The following is a 17,517-nucleotide window of genomic DNA, read 5'->3' on the forward strand; positions in this document are numbered from 1 at the left end:
CAGGCAAAGTAACACAAGGAGTCTCACTAAGGTATTACAGTTCCTCCCCTGCTGGAGTTATTATGGTTAGTCTGGCTGTGTTTTGGGCAGCCGTCATTCATTTTTATCCAGCCTAGCCTTTTTTTTTCTGTTGGATGATTGAGTTCTTACCAATTGAGGTTTACTGCACTGAGCAGATAGCACAAGCCACTGTCTAATTTATTTTACTCCTTAACAGGGTCCACGGATTATTTAATACCTCCTGTCCCAGGCTCCTGATTTGGTACTTTCCTGTTAAATGAGGCAACATTAGCATACACAGTCATATAAAAACACCATCACTCAGGTCACCCTTGCCTTCCTTACCAGTTGATTGGTGTGACTATTTTTTAATTTGTGGTAAGGGTCTCAGAGGTTTGACTTGGAGTACATTTTCTGGTGCTGTGCGAGTGTGTGTGTGTGCAAGAAAAGACAAATACCACTTCTTCAGACCCTGACCTCAATCCTGATCATAATTACATATGTGTATATATATATATATATGTTTATATATTTACCTGTGTGCGTGTGTGTGTGTGTGTGTGTGTGTGTGTGTGTGTGTGTGTGTGTGTATGTGTGTAATACACATACTGTATATTAGTGTTGGAAACGTTGTTTGGATGCATAGACTGGTGGTTGAGTGGATATTTGGATCAGACTTTGACTGTGCCTTCGCGGCCGCCGTACTTGTGCCTGAAAGTATAGTCTAGTAGCTGTGCTACCCACTAGCTAGGTCGAGCTATGGCTGACTATACTCACGTAAAATCAACCAAACTGGTTTTGAAAGGTCTTAACAAAGGGTAAGTGTTTATTTTACTTAGTACCACTTATCACTGACGTTACAATCTTCAGTTCTATTTACGACTAACTTACGGAGGTTTTGTAGCCTATGCTAAAGCTAGCTGAAGCTAAAACGTTAGCGTTAGCTTTGTGAAAGACCATTACAGCTAGTGTTTATTTCTCTAAAAGCTGTTCTTAAACTATCAGCATGGCGCCAAAGGCTGTTAGCAAACACATTATCGCCTTGTTTAACTCATGTTAGTTAACGTTCGCTAAATATCAACCATGAGCAAGCTAGCTTTAATTTGTTCAAAAGTAGTTTAAACGTCAGCAGAATCGTTAGATATCCTCAGGTTAAGACATTGAGGTGCATGATGATACTAACCATACTAGCCTGAAATGTAATATATATATTAACCATTGAACGCTTACTACAGTCTGCCTGAAATGATGGAGATGCCTGAGCAACAGAAACAATAGCCTACTTACCTACTTTTGATTTCAAGTACATGTAGAAAACCCCATAGTATTAGAGCATAAGTCATAGAGCATAGAAACTGTTCAGAGCTAAACAAACAAAGACAACTCAGTCTCTAGATTACAGAAGGCTTAATCATGGAAAGTTTTAAACACATAACAATAAGGGACTACTTTGACTCTTTCTTGAGAAACCTATGAATAAAGACTGGATAGTCAGAGTGAGAGGACACAACCAATCAAACAGAACTTGAAACTCTTGAAATAAGACGGCAGTGGTGTTAAGTTTCTCTTAATTCAGCTCATGTCCTAGAACCATAATTCTTTTGTCTTTTTTTTTTTTTTAAAGCAACGATGACTCAATGATTTGTTAATGACTTTAAGAGTCATTTTGCATTTTCAAAATGTGTTCACTTTCGACAAATAAATATGCTAGCCCAACAAGTTTAATGTTATGGAATGCTGGCAAGGCCTACTTGTGTAATCAACATTTAGCAAGCTCAACACTAATGAAGACGTTGTATTTGTTCACAGGAAAAAGAGGAAGCATAAAGATAAGAAGAGAAAAGCAGGAGATGGTGAAGAAAAAGCTGATATTATTGGTATGTTTTGTACTGTATTTTCGAATTGTAGAAAGAAACCAAAGACTTTTGATATCCTTTTGATTTTCTTTCCGTTGATTTTTCCTGGTATGATTTTTGTACTGATTGGATGCTGCACCTTACGGTTGATGTGTTGTATTGTTGCATCTTGTGACATTTGGGTCTTGCTGCTCCTCCAGGTGGTTGGTGGGCCATCAGCAACTTTGGGGAAATATCCGGAACAATTGCCATCGAGATGCAGAACAACGCTTACATCCATGCTCTGGATAGTGGCCTATTCACGCTCGGTGCACCACACAAAGGTGAGAAGACGCAGTGGAGAGTCAGGCCTTTCACTCAAAGATATTCAACTAAATATCTTTGAGTTTTAGACTGTTAAATTAAGCTATTTTACCTTCATATCATCTATGCTTGTTTGAAATCACAGGCATTTCTCACTATTTTCTGACATAACAAAAAATAGACAAAGCAGAAAATAATTGGCAGATTAATTAATAATGAAAATGAAGATATCTTCTGAAGGAACTAGAGATGCCCCGATCTTGTTTTTTGCAGCTGGTTAAATTGCCAATCATTGATAAGCCATATTGACCAATACATGCCAGACACCAATCGGTTTGTTTTATTATAGAAGCTGGTGTACGAGGCTCCAGAATAACTATTTCACCACCGTCTCGAAAAATCATTTCAACCATCCCGAAGTCAGTGTAAACAGTCAAAAATGTAAAATGTCATCTTTTTACTTTGTTAATGTCTTTTATAATGGTTATTTGTATGAACAAACAATTCATATGTTAAGGAAATACATTTTATTAAAAACGTCTTGAGCAGTATTGGTATTATAAGCTGCTTAGAGTGAGGAAGTTAAACAGGTCATATTTCATAAGTCTAATATATCTATATATAGTCTATATATATTTATATTGTCTTGTCCTTAAACAACTTTATTGAAGTTTCTTGTCAACAACTACATTTTACATTCTTTTTCACAATTATATTTGATCATGCAAACATTATAATTTATTCGCCCAATACTCATTTTTACAGACTAGAGCTTGAATGCATCACAAGTTGACCCAATTCAACCTCCATTACCATTAGCTACATCAAACGTATGAATAGATCCGTATCAGCTAGCCTTACCCAGGATGATAAATCTATATATGTAGCACAGAAGACGTGAGTGGGACTCTACCTGGAAAGCAGGATTACAATGCAAAAATAGCACCATGTGGAATGTAAGCCGTTATGCATTTAATTTTGTCTGCAATTTAGATGAAGATGCAACTTCTACATCTGCTTGCTGAGTCCACAGTTGTACAAACTTGAAGAACTTAAAACTCAATTTTGAGGTTACATTTACTGGGGGGGGGGGGGGGGGGGGGGTTTACCTTCAGACCACAAAGCAGTAGCCTAAGTATTTAAGTAGTAAATCCAGACACCACACTCAATAAGGCTGAACGGGGGTTGAGTTAAGGGTAAGGACAGAGCTAACTCTGGGTTTTCGCTCACTTCTGCCTCTGGGCTCTTCTGAGGGAGTGTTGCTCGTCGAAACAGTCTGCCCGGAAAGAGACACGACTAACAAAAAAGTCAGCCCACGTTTTTGTGAGAACCAGTGAAAGTGGCTGCTAGATTGAAACATCCCAAATCCCTTAGTGGTTCCTCCTCATCCTCTGCATGCACATAAGCTCCTTTCAGGGAGATGAAAGTGGATGCGAGCTAGCAGTATTGAAAGAGACGTTAGAGGTTTTCCCCTCTTCGCTGGATGATGCAGCGTTTTAGAAGACTGCCAAAAAGTGTTCACATTCACCCTCAGGTCAGAGGAAACATGCTGATGTTCTCTTAGCCAACTCCGAGGGTCACCATCCGACATATTCCAAAGATAATCAGCCTTTTGAAGAAGCAGCGCGTGTCACATTTTCCCTCTACTTTATTAATGCGTTCCTCGTTAATGTCTCGCAGGCTCTGCACTCCCTTGACCCGATGCCTGTTTGATGCACTAGAAATTGTGCGAAACTTTGATTTATTGCAAAGGCCAGGAAGCGACCTAATCGCAAGCAGGTCACTTTATGAAATCACGGGGAACTCGGGAGACCTCGGCATAGAATAGAGAATTGAAATGCAACGCAACAGTTCCTTTCGTATCTTATTTCAAATGTCTCCGTGCTGCTGCTGCTGCTGCTGCTGCAATGGATCCAGATGAGCACAGCGCTGTGTAGCCGGAGCGTTTTCATTATTAATTACAAGGAACGCATTACTTAAACATGACGCAGCTCTCAAGTATAAACCACGAGAAGAAGAATTATGCACATTTTAATTATGGAACATCATTTTTACACAGTAATTAATTAAACACTAAATGATTGTTTTTGTGTGGCAGAAGCTTTTTGTGTGTAGAGAGGCCCTATTATTCACAAATCAAAAAAATCAAAAATGCTGTATACCGAGTCATTTAAAAAGCAATACTAAGAACCGTAATATCTTTAAAAGGTAAATGTTTTTTGTGTTTCAGAGGATGAAGGACCCGACCCCACAGAACAGTTTACTGCCGTCAAGCTCTCAGACACAAGGTGAGTAAACAAAAACAAACTGCTGATGGAATTAGCATCCGGGAAATAACTCGTTGTTTTTTTCAAATAAACATCAGATTAGCCTATTCTGTTGTTTTGAGGCATTGAAAAGGCCCGTATCAGTGTACTGTCACCGTAGAATTCCATCACGTTGTTGCAGGATAGCCTTGAAGTCTGGATATGGCAAGTACCTGGGTATCAACTCTGAGGGTTTGGTCGTCGGCCGCTCTGATGCCATCGGCTCCAGGGAACAATGGGAAACCGTCTTCGAGAACGTGAGTGGATCTTCTACAGCGTCTCTAATGGTCCTAAAGAGATAGATAGATAGATAGATAGAAAGAACAGTGGATAGAACAACTTGGAAACTTCAGTTAAACAACAACAAAGTCATTGGGGCATAATGTGAGGCCATCTTCTCTTTAATATAAGTAGGGCTGAAACCATTCCTTGATAAATAGATGAGTTGATTAACAGAAAAGTAATCAGCAACAATTTTCTACTATTGTCATTTTTCAAGCATAAATGCAAACATTTCTCTGGTTCCAGTTTCTTTTGTGACTATTTAATGCATTTGTCGGTCATATATGATAATAAACTGAATAATTAACAACAAGTTAACACATCTAAAAAATAATTTGCAGATTGATCGATGATGAAAATAGTCACTCGTTTCAGCTGTAGGTACAAATCGTGCAAGACTGCATGAATGCTAGAAATAAATATTGTTATTGAAATGTATTTGTAGAAGTCATATTTTATTTATTCATAATGCATACACAGTCTTTGCAGTAGTGGCGTACTGTACCGCTGTCCTCTGCCTTTCACGTCTCGCCTCGTGGCTGATTAGAGTGAAGCCCATGAGAGAGAGAGAGCGCTTAGCTGTAGTAACTGTAAAAACAACTAATTCATTATGCAGAACACGTCTACCTTATCGCTGTAGCGCACTGCTCGCCTCGATGCTTTGTTGAACCTATAAAACAACCTGCCTCGGCACAACCGTGAGACTCTTTTACATCAAATATCAGGTGACCTTTCATGTCTCTCACAACAACCAGTCCTGCTGCAAATCTATCTAATCAACCGCCTTCTCTCTTGTTTTCTTCCTGTTCTGCCTCAGGGCAAACTGGCTCTCATGGCAGCAAATAGTTGTTTCATCTCCTACAGTGAGAGTGGGGACATCGAGGCCAAGACCAAGACGGCAGGGGACGGCGAGATGGTGAAGGTGAGGTGTAAATTGGGTTCCTTCCACAAGGTTGCATGTTAATCCTTTTGGCTTTAAGCGTGCCGTCTCTGTGGGGTCCCGACTGTTGAGACGGAAGGGGGAAATGTTTGTGACCTCACTTCAGGGGGTCCACGGCATTGATATTTAATGCAAAGCTTTCTCCCTCTTTCTCTTTTTTTCTTTCTTTCTGCAGATCAGATCGAGTGCGGAACAAGAGGTCAAGCGTAAAGATGACATCATAGAGGAAGACAGGGGCAACGTGAAGTCTTGCGAGGTCAATTATGTGTAAGTAACTTCCCTTTTTATGTGTGCACAAGCAGCCCAATCAATAGCATATAACTCTCTAATTTACTGTCTGACCATTTTCCGCCAGGTTCAGTGGCCCCTTTTGTGCTGCATTTAATGTGAAATCTAAGAGCCAATCAGGAGTTCTTTCACCCAAGTGCTTTCAAATTAGGGCAGTGGGGGGGAGGCGGCCGCTGTTTTAAAGTTTGTTTACATGCGTATTAAATACACGTCCACCGAGGGAAAACACAGATCTGAGGGTTGTGGGTTGATTACCTGGATAGAAAACCATAAAAAAAAAACCATTTCTGCTCCACAAATGTTTATTTCTTCAAACTTTCCTCTAAACTTTGCTTTTTTGGAATTACTTGGCAAATTTACCTCTTAAAATAATCAATGTAGTCAGATATTGCTCAGTTTTTCAGGGGGTCACAAGCAAAATAAAGGTTGGCAATCGTTGCCCCACAGTATAATGTAACATCACATCAAACAACACAGCCTCACAAATGTCCAGAGTGTAATCACCTCCTCTCTGACAGACAGAGCGCCAACAACAGATCAACAAACTTGTTTGAATTGATTGTCATCTGCTTTAAAATACCACCAGAGTATTTTCATACCATGTATACACGGTTTAGAGTTATGCTGTCACAGACCGTGTTGAATACAAATACATACAAACAATAATAACAAAAAAACCTGAAATAAATATTCAGTATTGAATTGTCACATGACCCCCATAGTTAGTTTTGGTCCGTTGATGATAATTGGTTTACTAAATTTCCTTTACATGTTCTTTTGGATCGCTGTGTGTCCATGCATATACAAAAATATTTTTAGTTAATCGCTTGAAAAATATATATATATAGAATGAATTTATTGTCAGTAAACTGTGTCTCTTGCTTTCCTTGAAAGTGGCTCCAGGAAGTGACTTTTTTTTTTTAAGTGGTATTTGTTGTTGTCACATTGTATCAATAACTACACTTTTATTTCACAACAGCTCGACGTTTTGTAGTTTAAGTAGTTTACCTTTCAGCCTCCTCTGAAATGCGTGCTAAAGCACTTTTATTTGCGACTGAGGAGAATTTAGGGTGATTTCCTTCCCATTATCTCCACACCGTGTCGGTCTGCACCGACAACATTTTGACAACAAAATCACCGGATGTGAGATGAGGCCTTTGAGCTACTCCCTCATCACTCCTCCGCCTTTAAAGATGCAATTGATGGTCTGCTGTTAGAGTGGGAAGAGAACGCGAGCAACACCACATATCAGCTTCGGATGCTGCAAGTGTTCCATATATATATATATATATATATATATATATATATTACGCCCCGTCTGCAGCTTATTAAGTTCAAGGCAATATGTCTGAAACCGTTTTCTAGCTTGGCATGCTTTGGCTGGTGTTCCAGCTCTATTATTTGTTTTAGATGAATGCTGGGGAAATGGACTCATCATGTTGACATGTTGATAATGGCTGCCCTTGAGCCTGTGTCTTGATGTAGTGCTTAGCGTCTAAAAGGCCTTTTAGGATGGAGTGCAGCTTGGGGATCATAAAACACAAGCAGAGCAAAGAGAGACTAAATATCAAAGAAGTTTCTGGCTAGATGCATACTAGAACCTATGGTTAAGTTTGCCTACTTTAGAATAACTTTTTATTTTAATATTTTAAGAAGCACATTTTAAAGGGGAAATGTTGAAGAAGGTTCACACTGACAGGAGGAGGATGAAGTCCTCACAGTCACCCGATGCAGTTGGTACATTGCTAACTTTTTATGGCAGAGCTTATTTAGATACAGGTGCTGCACCGTCGACGTGTTTTTGTGGGCCAAGCCAACGGAAGTTAGCCTCACACAGGTGCCCTCGGCCAAAATAAAATGGCATTTTTCCATGGGATTTTGGAGTATTGCAGAAATGAAGCTCTTTGGCAAACACAAGTTTATTATACTTGCATGTTTTGTTCAGTAAGGTAATCTCAAAAATAACACTTTTCTACTTCAAAAGGCCGAATAATGTTTGCCGTGATGACAGATAGCGGTCTCATTTAGCCACTTGTTAGCGACCACCTTTTTTATGATGAATAAAGGCTCAACAATTAATGAGTGGGATATTTTATTTGAGGCATTTAACCAAAAAAAAACATTCGAAAAACCCATTAAAATTAAATTAGCAAAAAAGTAATAATTTCTCAGTTTTAGGTCATTCTTTTAACAAATTCCACTTCCAGCCTTCACTGAATATTTCAATAATAAAACAGTACATGTTGGTTTGTGGCAGCTTGTTAGCTTAGACATTCAGCTTATTGCTATTTAAATGCCACTGTCACCATTTAGATATTCTGCTTTAGTGAATACTTGGCCTCAATGTTTGGAATTCTTCTCAGAGATTTGGCTCCTTAGAGCCTCAGTGCCAGTTCTCCAAAGAGGACACATTGTGGAAATGTGTTTTTAGGCATGTGTGGATCGGGTGGTGTGTCATTTGCCTTTGCACTTCCTTTGGTAATAGTCTTATCAATGCTGCTGTGTGAATTACAGGAAGAAGTTTCAGAGTTTTCAAGATCGGCGGCTCCGGGTCAATGAGGGAGACTCGTCCACGCTGAAGCGAGCCAGAACAGACGGGAAGTTTCACGAGGAGTTGCTTGACAGGTGTGGAAATATGCTCATCGGATATTTATTCTCAAACACCTAATTTATTTTGTCTTATCACTCTTCCTTTAATTGTTCCTTCAAGGAAATGTATACGTGGAGGTATAAAATCAAGCTGCAAATTATTTTCTTTTTTAACTCACAGCATTAAGATTTGTTACAGTCAGAGGCTGGCATTTAGGTTTAATTTGTGAATTAATAAATACAAACACATTGCAAACCTCCTTAAATACATTTCTAAATAATGTGTCTGCTGTTGTAATTGTTTACCTTTAAACACCTTCCTGCATTGATATATTTGTGTAGACCCAGACAAAGGACCAGCCTCCATTTTGTGTGTTTTTATTTGCAGCATTATGTGTTAGTGGAACATGTGGCAGATCACAGGCAGGTAATTCAGGTGACCTCCTGCTGTCATTATAACACATTGAGAAATCTATTTACATCACCAACCTAACAGTAATAACAAGTAGGAGACGTGAGAATTCATGCAGGTTAATATATCTCACACCCGGCAACATTAAATACGTTAATAAGTGTGTTAACAAGCACTAAACAAAGCTGCATGTAAGGTATTAAAACCCAATTATCAGTTATTTATCAGAACAGTAAAACATATTTCTATAAATAGACATTGAATTCATGACAGAATATAGATTGATTGCGCTGACATGTTGTTGCACTGAGTTAAATATGTTTTTTCTTTTATTACAGGAGAAGCAAAATGAAAGCCGACAGGTACTGCAAGTGAAGCCTCAACTGTGTAGGTTCCTGCCATGTCTTTGTAAATGTCTTGATTTTAAAGATTTGGCCATTTGATCTGATTTTTGTTTTGTTTTTAATATTTTTAATAAAATGACATGGTCAAATCTGTTCTATGGTCTCCATGTATTTTTAGCAGCCAGTTGAAAGAATCTTAATGGAGATGTTTATAGAATTCAGATGACCCATTGGCCTATGTTGTGTAAATAATTAACCGTACATTTACTTTGCTGTGTCTCATGGAAGAGGTACACTAACCCTTTAAGTAAAAACATTGATACAACACTGAAAAATACATGTAAAAAGTACAGTTGTGGACAGTAAAACAACTTAAAGGATCAGAAGTTAAAATACTCAATCTGGAGACTGATGCCCTGTGATTCATTCATCATATATGACATTCGATTGTTAATACTGTTTACTTAATTTACAATTTGCTTGTGGTTCATAACCTGGTGGTCAGGTTTCCTCCAAAGGGTCACAACATGCATCTGAGGGGTTGTGGAATGATTATGTGTGTACGAAAGATGAAAAAAGGTTGACTTGGGAATATGGGGTTATTTGGGCATAAAACATTTTTGAATCAAACCATCTGAAAAGTTTAAAGGGGATATTATTATGTTACAACCCGACTCAAAGGCTGTAACATAAATGTGAGACCAGACGAGTGTAAAAATAATAAACACATTTATTTAAAGGATAATCATATTAACTAAACAAACACAACAAAGAGTTGGTAATCAGAAATGTCCGAAATAAATTAAACAGCAGCCGTGTCAGCAAAGGAAGAGACCATCAATGTTCAGGTGGAGAGACTCTAAAGCTGGAGCCACAGCAGGCTCAGGTGTGGCTCATTAGCTGACGATCAGAGAGACAACAAATGGCACAGACCCCCAGTGGAGGGGAGGGGTCGGAACAATTAGAGGAACTAAACCAGGGATTCTGTCAGGTGGTCTGCGAAATAATTTGATATAAATCCTAAAACTGTGCTGTATCATTAAAAAGTGCAAACCTACAGATTTGTGGAAATAAAACGATTATATTGTGTCCATTACTCCCACCGACTTATGCAACAGAAACTCTGATGTGATTGTGACGCACAGCAATACATAAGTTCCTTTTTTTAAGCTGAAGCACTTACTGAAAGTCAGCTTTAGACTAGTACATTTAAATGTCTGGATTTATTAGGACTATGCCAGTCTTGCTACTGTTCATTTTCTGATAGCTTTTTTAAGTATGAATGCTGTCAAGTGAAGTCCATTCCATTTTGAATAAAGTGACCCTCTGTATAAAGGAAATAAGTGGTATGAATATGATTCCAAGTGAAACATGTTTCTGTTTATCTCTATGAAACAGGTCTGAAGTATCTTTTGGATTAAACGTGTAAGAATACAAATAGTTTGAATGGCATAAGAGCACAAACTGTAGTAAGCAAACGCTTGATAGGCGTAACGATTAGGAGGGGGTACTTGGAACATGTCCTCACCTGTAAGGGGTCCCCAACCCTAAAAAGTTTGAGAATCCCTGTAGGCCTACTAAACAACTTGAAGACCAAGAATAGAAATGTGACCTCAACTAGACAGACATTTTTTATAAAGGCTCACAAGCCCAAACATTCGCGAAGGTATTGTATTTAATTTGATTATTATGCTTTATGAAAAATCTTCATCTGAAAAAAAGTAACTAGTAACTAATTCTGTCAAATAAATGTAGTGGAGTAAAAAGTGCAATGTTTCTCGCTGCAATATAGTGGAGTAGTCTGAAGAAGCATACATGGAAATAAGCAAATTCCCACAATATTGTACTGAAGTAACGTTACAGCCCTTCAGTAAATGTACTTAGTTACTTTCCAACACTGGTTTGTATGTTTATGTGAGCACACACAGTATATCTGGCTGACCACACAATGATTTATGTGATTAGTTTACAATTGTCATTATATGTCTTCTTTCTGTCTCTATAGATTGTATTGTTGTGATTCTTACCATCGCAGTTGGTCATGTTATGTATTTTCACTTCCGCATGGACACTACCACTGGGGATCTCTTTCGAGGGGGTGTTTTTGTATCACTTCCTCACTATGTTTTCGGAGGTTCTTGCTTTTATGGCAAATAAAAGGAACGGAATTTTTTTAATATTTAATTTCTTTGAAAACGTATATGAATAAGCACTCATGTGTATGATAACATATTTATATTTATTTGTACAAAAGCGTTTTATGCCGCTACAGAACTTCCGGTTTCCCTTCGCATATCAGTCAGTTTCCCTGTCACGCGGTAAACAGCAGCAGGCTCTTGGAGGAGCAACAGTTGGAGTGAAATCCTCCAAAAATGTCTCTCTATGTGTTAATAATCGTAGCGGCTTTATTTTCCGCTACATCGACACAGTTCATCCCACCGGTAAGCGACATTTCTGCGTAAACATTATGCTGTTTAACATGTTAGATTTAAAAAAAAGCCACGTTGAGCTGCGTTGATCTGTTTTACTCTGAAGTCACACACAAACATGTCTATGTATCTACAGTATACAGAAGACTGTCGTGCAGACATGTATCCACCGACGGGCCCCACGTGAGTAACATACGTGTTTAAAAGTCATTTTAACGAGTTGGCTGATGACGGATGTGTTGTGTAACTCCTCATACCTGAACTCTGCTACCTTCACTTGGTAGATATGTTGTTTTCCTGCTGTAGTTTTCTGGAGTAATTTAATTAAAATGTGATTTACTTGAGAGGGAATTAGCCAGAATGGCCTCAGCCGTTGCATTATAGTACAACTCCAGTGGCATTAAATCTGAAGTTAATTCAAAATGCATGAATAAAAATCACCTCTAGTCAGTGATGATCGGTTGTTATCATTTCCTTCCTACTCAGGTTCAGAGGAACGGTCCGTTGGTACACAGTGGACCTGGACTCACCGCCCAGCGAGAGATGGACGGCTCTAATTACTGACAAAAAAACTGATGTGAGAACGAAGAAGTACTTTAAACTAGCCTCACAGAAATATCGCCTTTTTTATTTATTTATTTTACTCCTGATCTTTTTCTTTGAAGCTGGTCAATATGATTCAGGCCATCAGAGACTTGGCCAACGCGTTTGTTCCCAGTGGAAGGCTGATTGAGCTCGTTGACATTACGCTGGTGAGTGTCTGTCTCTCTCTCTTTGTCTCTCTGTGTGTCTGTGTGTGTGTGTCTCTCTCTCTCTCTCTCTCTCTCTCTCTCTCTCTCTCTCTCTCTCTGTCTCTGTCTCTGTCTCTGTCTCTGTCTAGTTTGTTTACATGCGTATTAAATACACGTCCACCGAGGGAAAACACAGATCTGAGGGTTGTGGGTTGATTACCTGGATAGAAAACCATAAAAAAAAAACCATTTCTGCTCCACAAATGTTTATTTCTTCAAACTTTCCTCTAAACTTTGCTTTTTTGGAATTACTTGGCAAATTTACCTCTTAAAATAATCAATGTAGTCAGATATTGCTCAGTTTTTCAGGGGGTCACAAGCAAAATAAAGGTTGGCAATCGTTGCCCCACAGTATAATGTAACATCACATCAAACAACACAGCCTCACAAATGTCCAGAGTGTAATCACCTCCTCTCTGACAGACAGAGCGCCAACAACAGATCAACAAACTTGTTTGAATTGATTGTCATCTGCTTTAAAATACCACCAGAGTATTTTCATACCATGTATACACGGTTTAGAGTTATGCTGTCACAGACCGTGTTGAATACAAATACATACAAACAATAATAACAAAAAAACCTGAAATAAATATTCAGTATTGAATTGTCACATGACCCCCATAGTTAGTTTTGGTCCGTTGATGATAATTGGTTTACTAAATTTCCTTTACATGTTCTTTTGGATCGCTGTGTGTCCATGCATATACAAAAATATTTTTAGTTAATCGCTTGAAAAATATATATATATAGAATGAATTTATTGTCAGTAAACTGTGTCTCTTGCTTTCCTTGAAAGTGGCTCCAGGAAGTGACTTTTTTTTTTTAAGTGGTATTTGTTGTTGTCACATTGTATCAATAACTACACTTTTATTTCACAACAGCTCGACGTTTTGTAGTTTAAGTAGTTTACCTTTCAGCCTCCTCTGAAATGCGTGCTAAAGCACTTTTATTTGCGACTGAGGAGAATTTAGGGTGATTTCCTTCCCATTATCTCCACACCGTGTCGGTCTGCACCGACAACATTTTGACAACAAAATCACCGGATGTGAGATGAGGCCTTTGAGCTACTCCCTCATCACTCCTCCGCCTTTAAAGATGCAATTGATGGTCTGCTGTTAGAGTGGGAAGAGAACGCGAGCAACACCACATATCAGCTTCGGATGCTGCAAGTGTTCCATATATATATATATATATATATATATATATATATTACGCCCCGTCTGCAGCTTATTAAGTTCAAGGCAATATGTCTGAAACCGTTTTCTAGCTTGGCATGCTTTGGCTGGTGTTCCAGCTCTATTATTTGTTTTAGATGAATGCTGGGGAAATGGACTCATCATGTTGACATGTTGATAATGGCTGCCCTTGAGCCTGTGTCTTGATGTAGTGCTTAGCGTCTAAAAGGCCTTTTAGGATGGAGTGCAGCTTGGGGATCATAAAACACAAGCAGAGCAAAGAGAGACTAAATATCAAAGAAGTTTCTGGCTAGATGCATACTAGAACCTATGGTTAAGTTTGCCTACTTTAGAATAACTTTTTATTTTAATATTTTAAGAAGCACATTTTAAAGGGGAAATGTTGAAGAAGGTTCACACTGACAGGAGGAGGATGAAGTCCTCACAGTCACCCGATGCAGTTGGTACATTGCTAACTTTTTATGGCAGAGCTTATTTAGATACAGGTGCTGCACCGTCGACGTGTTTTTGTGGGCCAAGCCAACGGAAGTTAGCCTCACACAGGTGCCCTCGGCCAAAATAAAATGGCATTTTTCCATGGGATTTTGGAGTATTGCAGAAATGAAGCTCTTTGGCAAACACAAGTTTATTATACTTGCATGTTTTGTTCAGTAAGGTAATCTCAAAAATAACACTTTTCTACTTCAAAAGGCCGAATAATGTTTGCCGTGATGACAGATAGCGGTCTCATTTAGCCACTTGTTAGCGACCACCTTTTTTATGATGAATAAAGGCTCAACAATTAATGAGTGGGATATTTTATTTGAGGCATTTAACCAAAAAAAAACATTCGAAAAACCCATTAAAATTAAATTAGCAAAAAAGTAATAATTTCTCAGTTTTAGGTCATTCTTTTAACAAATTCCACTTCCAGCCTTCACTGAATATTTCAATAATAAAACAGTACATGTTGGTTTGTGGCAGCTTGTTAGCTTAGACATTCAGCTTATTGCTATTTAAATGCCACTGTCACCATTTAGATATTCTGCTTTAGTGAATACTTGGCCTCAATGTTTGGAATTCTTCTCAGAGATTTGGCTCCTTAGAGCCTCAGTGCCAGTTCTCCAAAGAGGACACATTGTGGAAATGTGTTTTTAGGCATGTGTGGATCGGGTGGTGTGTCATTTGCCTTTGCACTTCCTTTGGTAATAGTCTTATCAATGCTGCTGTGTGAATTACAGGAAGAAGTTTCAGAGTTTTCAAGATCGGCGGCTCCGGGTCAATGAGGGAGACTCGTCCACGCTGAAGCGAGCCAGAACAGACGGGAAGTTTCACGAGGAGTTGCTTGACAGGTGTGGAAATATGCTCATCGGATATTTATTCTCAAACACCTAATTTATTTTGTCTTATCACTCTTCCTTTAATTGTTCCTTCAAGGAAATGTATACGTGGAGGTATAAAATCAAGCTGCAAATTATTTTCTTTTTTAACTCACAGCATTAAGATTTGTTACAGTCAGAGGCTGGCATTTAGGTTTAATTTGTGAATTAATAAATACAAACACATTGCAAACCTCCTTAAATACATTTCTAAATAATGTGTCTGCTGTTGTAATTGTTTACCTTTAAACACCTTCCTGCATTGATATATTTGTGTAGACCCAGACAAAGGACCAGCCTCCATTTTGTGTGTTTTTATTTGCAGCATTATGTGTTAGTGGAACATGTGGCAGATCACAGGCAGGTAATTCAGGTGACCTCCTGCTGTCATTATAACACATTGAGAAATCTATTTACATCACCAACCTAACAGTAATAACAAGTAGGAGACGTGAGAATTCATGCAGGTTAATATATCTCACACCCGGCAACATTAAATACGTTAATAAGTGTGTTAACAAGCACTAAACAAAGCTGCATGTAAGGTATTAAAACCCAATTATCAGTTATTTATCAGAACAGTAAAACATATTTCTATAAATAGACATTGAATTCATGACAGAATATAGATTGATTGCGCTGACATGTTGTTGCACTGAGTTAAATATGTTTTTTCTTTTATTACAGGAGAAGCAAAATGAAAGCCGACAGGTACTGCAAGTGAAGCCTCAACTGTGTAGGTTCCTGCCATGTCTTTGTAAATGTCTTGATTTTAAAGATTTGGCCATTTGATCTGATTTTTGTTTTGTTTTTAATATTTTTAATAAAATGACATGGTCAAATCTGTTCTATGGTCTCCATGTATTTTTAGCAGCCAGTTGAAAGAATCTTAATGGAGATGTTTATAGAATTCAGATGACCCATTGGCCTATGTTGTGTAAATAATTAACCGTACATTTACTTTGCTGTGTCTCATGGAAGAGGTACACTAACCCTTTAAGTAAAAACATTGATACAACACTGAAAAATACATGTAAAAAGTACAGTTGTGGACAGTAAAACAACTTAAAGGATCAGAAGTTAAAATACTCAATCTGGAGACTGATGCCCTGTGATTCATTCATCATATATGACATTCGATTGTTAATACTGTTTACTTAATTTACAATTTGCTTGTGGTTCATAACCTGGTGGTCAGGTTTCCTCCAAAGGGTCACAACATGCATCTGAGGGGTTGTGGAATGATTATGTGTGTACGAAAGATGAAAAAAGGTTGACTTGGGAATATGGGGTTATTTGGGCATAAAACATTTTTGAATCAAACCATCTGAAAAGTTTAAAGGGGATATTATTATGTTACAACCCGACTCAAAGGCTGTAACATAAATGTGAGACCAGACGAGTGTAAAAATAATAAACACATTTATTTAAAGGATAATCATATTAACTAAACAAACACAACAAAGAGTTGGTAATCAGAAATGTCCGAAATAAATTAAACAGCAGCCGTGTCAGCAAAGGAAGAGACCATCAATGTTCAGGTGGAGAGACTCTAAAGCTGGAGCCACAGCAGGCTCAGGTGTGGCTCATTAGCTGACGATCAGAGAGACAACAAATGGCACAGACCCCCAGTGGAGGGGAGGGGTCGGAACAATTAGAGGAACTAAACCAGGGATTCTGTCAGGTGGTCTGCGAAATAATTTGATATAAATCCTAAAACTGTGCTGTATCATTAAAAAGTGCAAACCTACAGATTTGTGGAAATAAAACGATTATATTGTGTCCATTACTCCCACCGACTTATGCAACAGAAACTCTGATGTGATTGTGACGCACAGCAATACATAAGTTCCTTTTTTTAAGCTGAAGCACTTACTGAAAGTCAGCTTTAGACTAGTACATTTAAATGTCTGGATTTATTAGGACTATGCCAGTCTTGCTACTGTTCATTTTCTGATAGCTTTTTTAAGTATGAATGCTGTCAAGTGAAGTCCATTCCATTTTGAATAAAGTGACCCTCTGTATAAAGGAAATAAGTGGTATGAATATGATTCCAAGTGAAACATGTTTCTGTTTATCTCTATGAAACAGGTCTGAAGTATCTTTTGGATTAAACGTGTAAGAATACAAATAGTTTGAATGGCATAAGAGCACAAACTGTAGTAAGCAAACGCTTGATAGGCGTAACGATTAGGAGGGGGTACTTGGAACATGTCCTCACCTGTAAGGGGTCCCCAACCCTAAAAAGTTTGAGAATCCCTGTAGGCCTACTAAACAACTTGAAGACCAAGAATAGAAATGTGACCTCAACTAGACAGACATTTTTTATAAAGGCTCACAAGCCCAAACATTCGCGAAGGTATTGTATTTAATTTGATTATTATGCTTTATGAAAAATCTTCATCTGAAAAAAAGTAACT

At 38.2% G+C, this 17,517-nt stretch overlaps 2 protein-coding genes across 2 annotated transcripts; both read left to right on the forward strand.

The window, feature by feature from the left end:
* The first annotated feature begins 711 nt into the window (after window positions 1-711).
* Window positions 712-9,473, forward strand: frg1 (FSHD region gene 1). Its single transcript, XM_079160288.1, has 9 exons — window positions 712-818; window positions 1,810-1,877; window positions 2,057-2,179; window positions 4,390-4,447; window positions 4,608-4,722; window positions 5,565-5,669; window positions 5,863-5,954; window positions 8,490-8,600; window positions 9,315-9,473. The coding sequence occupies exons 1-9, from the start codon at window positions 760-762 to the stop codon at window positions 9,349-9,351; spliced, it is 768 nt and encodes a 255-aa protein (XP_079016414.1). The 5' UTR covers window positions 712-759; the 3' UTR covers window positions 9,352-9,473.
* Window positions 9,474-11,634: 2,161 nt separating this feature from the next.
* Window positions 11,635-17,108, forward strand: LOC306695706 (acid ceramidase-like). The gene is made up of 6 exons (XM_079159013.1): window positions 11,635-11,761; window positions 11,886-11,932; window positions 12,236-12,326; window positions 12,415-12,501; window positions 14,960-15,070; window positions 15,785-17,108. The coding sequence occupies exons 1-5, from the start codon at window positions 11,693-11,695 to the stop codon at window positions 15,002-15,004; spliced, it is 339 nt and encodes a 112-aa protein (XP_079015139.1). The 5' UTR covers window positions 11,635-11,692; the 3' UTR covers window positions 15,005-15,070; window positions 15,785-17,108.
* Window positions 17,109-17,517: the final 409 nt, after the last annotated feature.

Source organism: Pholis gunnellus (assembly GCF_910591455.1).
Source record: "Pholis gunnellus genome assembly, chromosome: 5".
Lineage (NCBI taxonomy): Eukaryota > Metazoa > Chordata > Actinopteri > Perciformes > Pholidae > Pholis > Pholis gunnellus.

Coding starts and splice junctions, on each gene's coding strand:
- frg1 (XM_079160288.1), top strand. CDS start 760: ATGGCTGACTATACTCACGTAAAATCAACCAAACTGGTTTTGAAAGGT. Junction 2,180..4,389: donor GCTCGGTGCACCACACAAAG/GTGAGAAGACGC, acceptor TTTGTGTTTCAG/AGGATGAAGGACCCGACCCC. Junction 5,955..8,489: donor TCTTGCGAGGTCAATTATGT/GTAAGTAACTTC, acceptor TGTGAATTACAG/GAAGAAGTTTCAGAGTTTTC.
- LOC306695706 (XM_079159013.1), top strand. CDS start 11,693: ATGTCTCTCTATGTGTTAATAATCGTAGCGGCTTTATTTTCCGCTACA. Junction 11,933..12,235: donor TATCCACCGACGGGCCCCAC/GTGAGTAACATA, acceptor CTTCCTACTCAG/GTTCAGAGGAACGGTCCGTT. Junction 12,327..12,414: donor TTACTGACAAAAAAACTGAT/GTGAGAACGAAG, acceptor TTTTCTTTGAAG/CTGGTCAATATGATTCAGGC.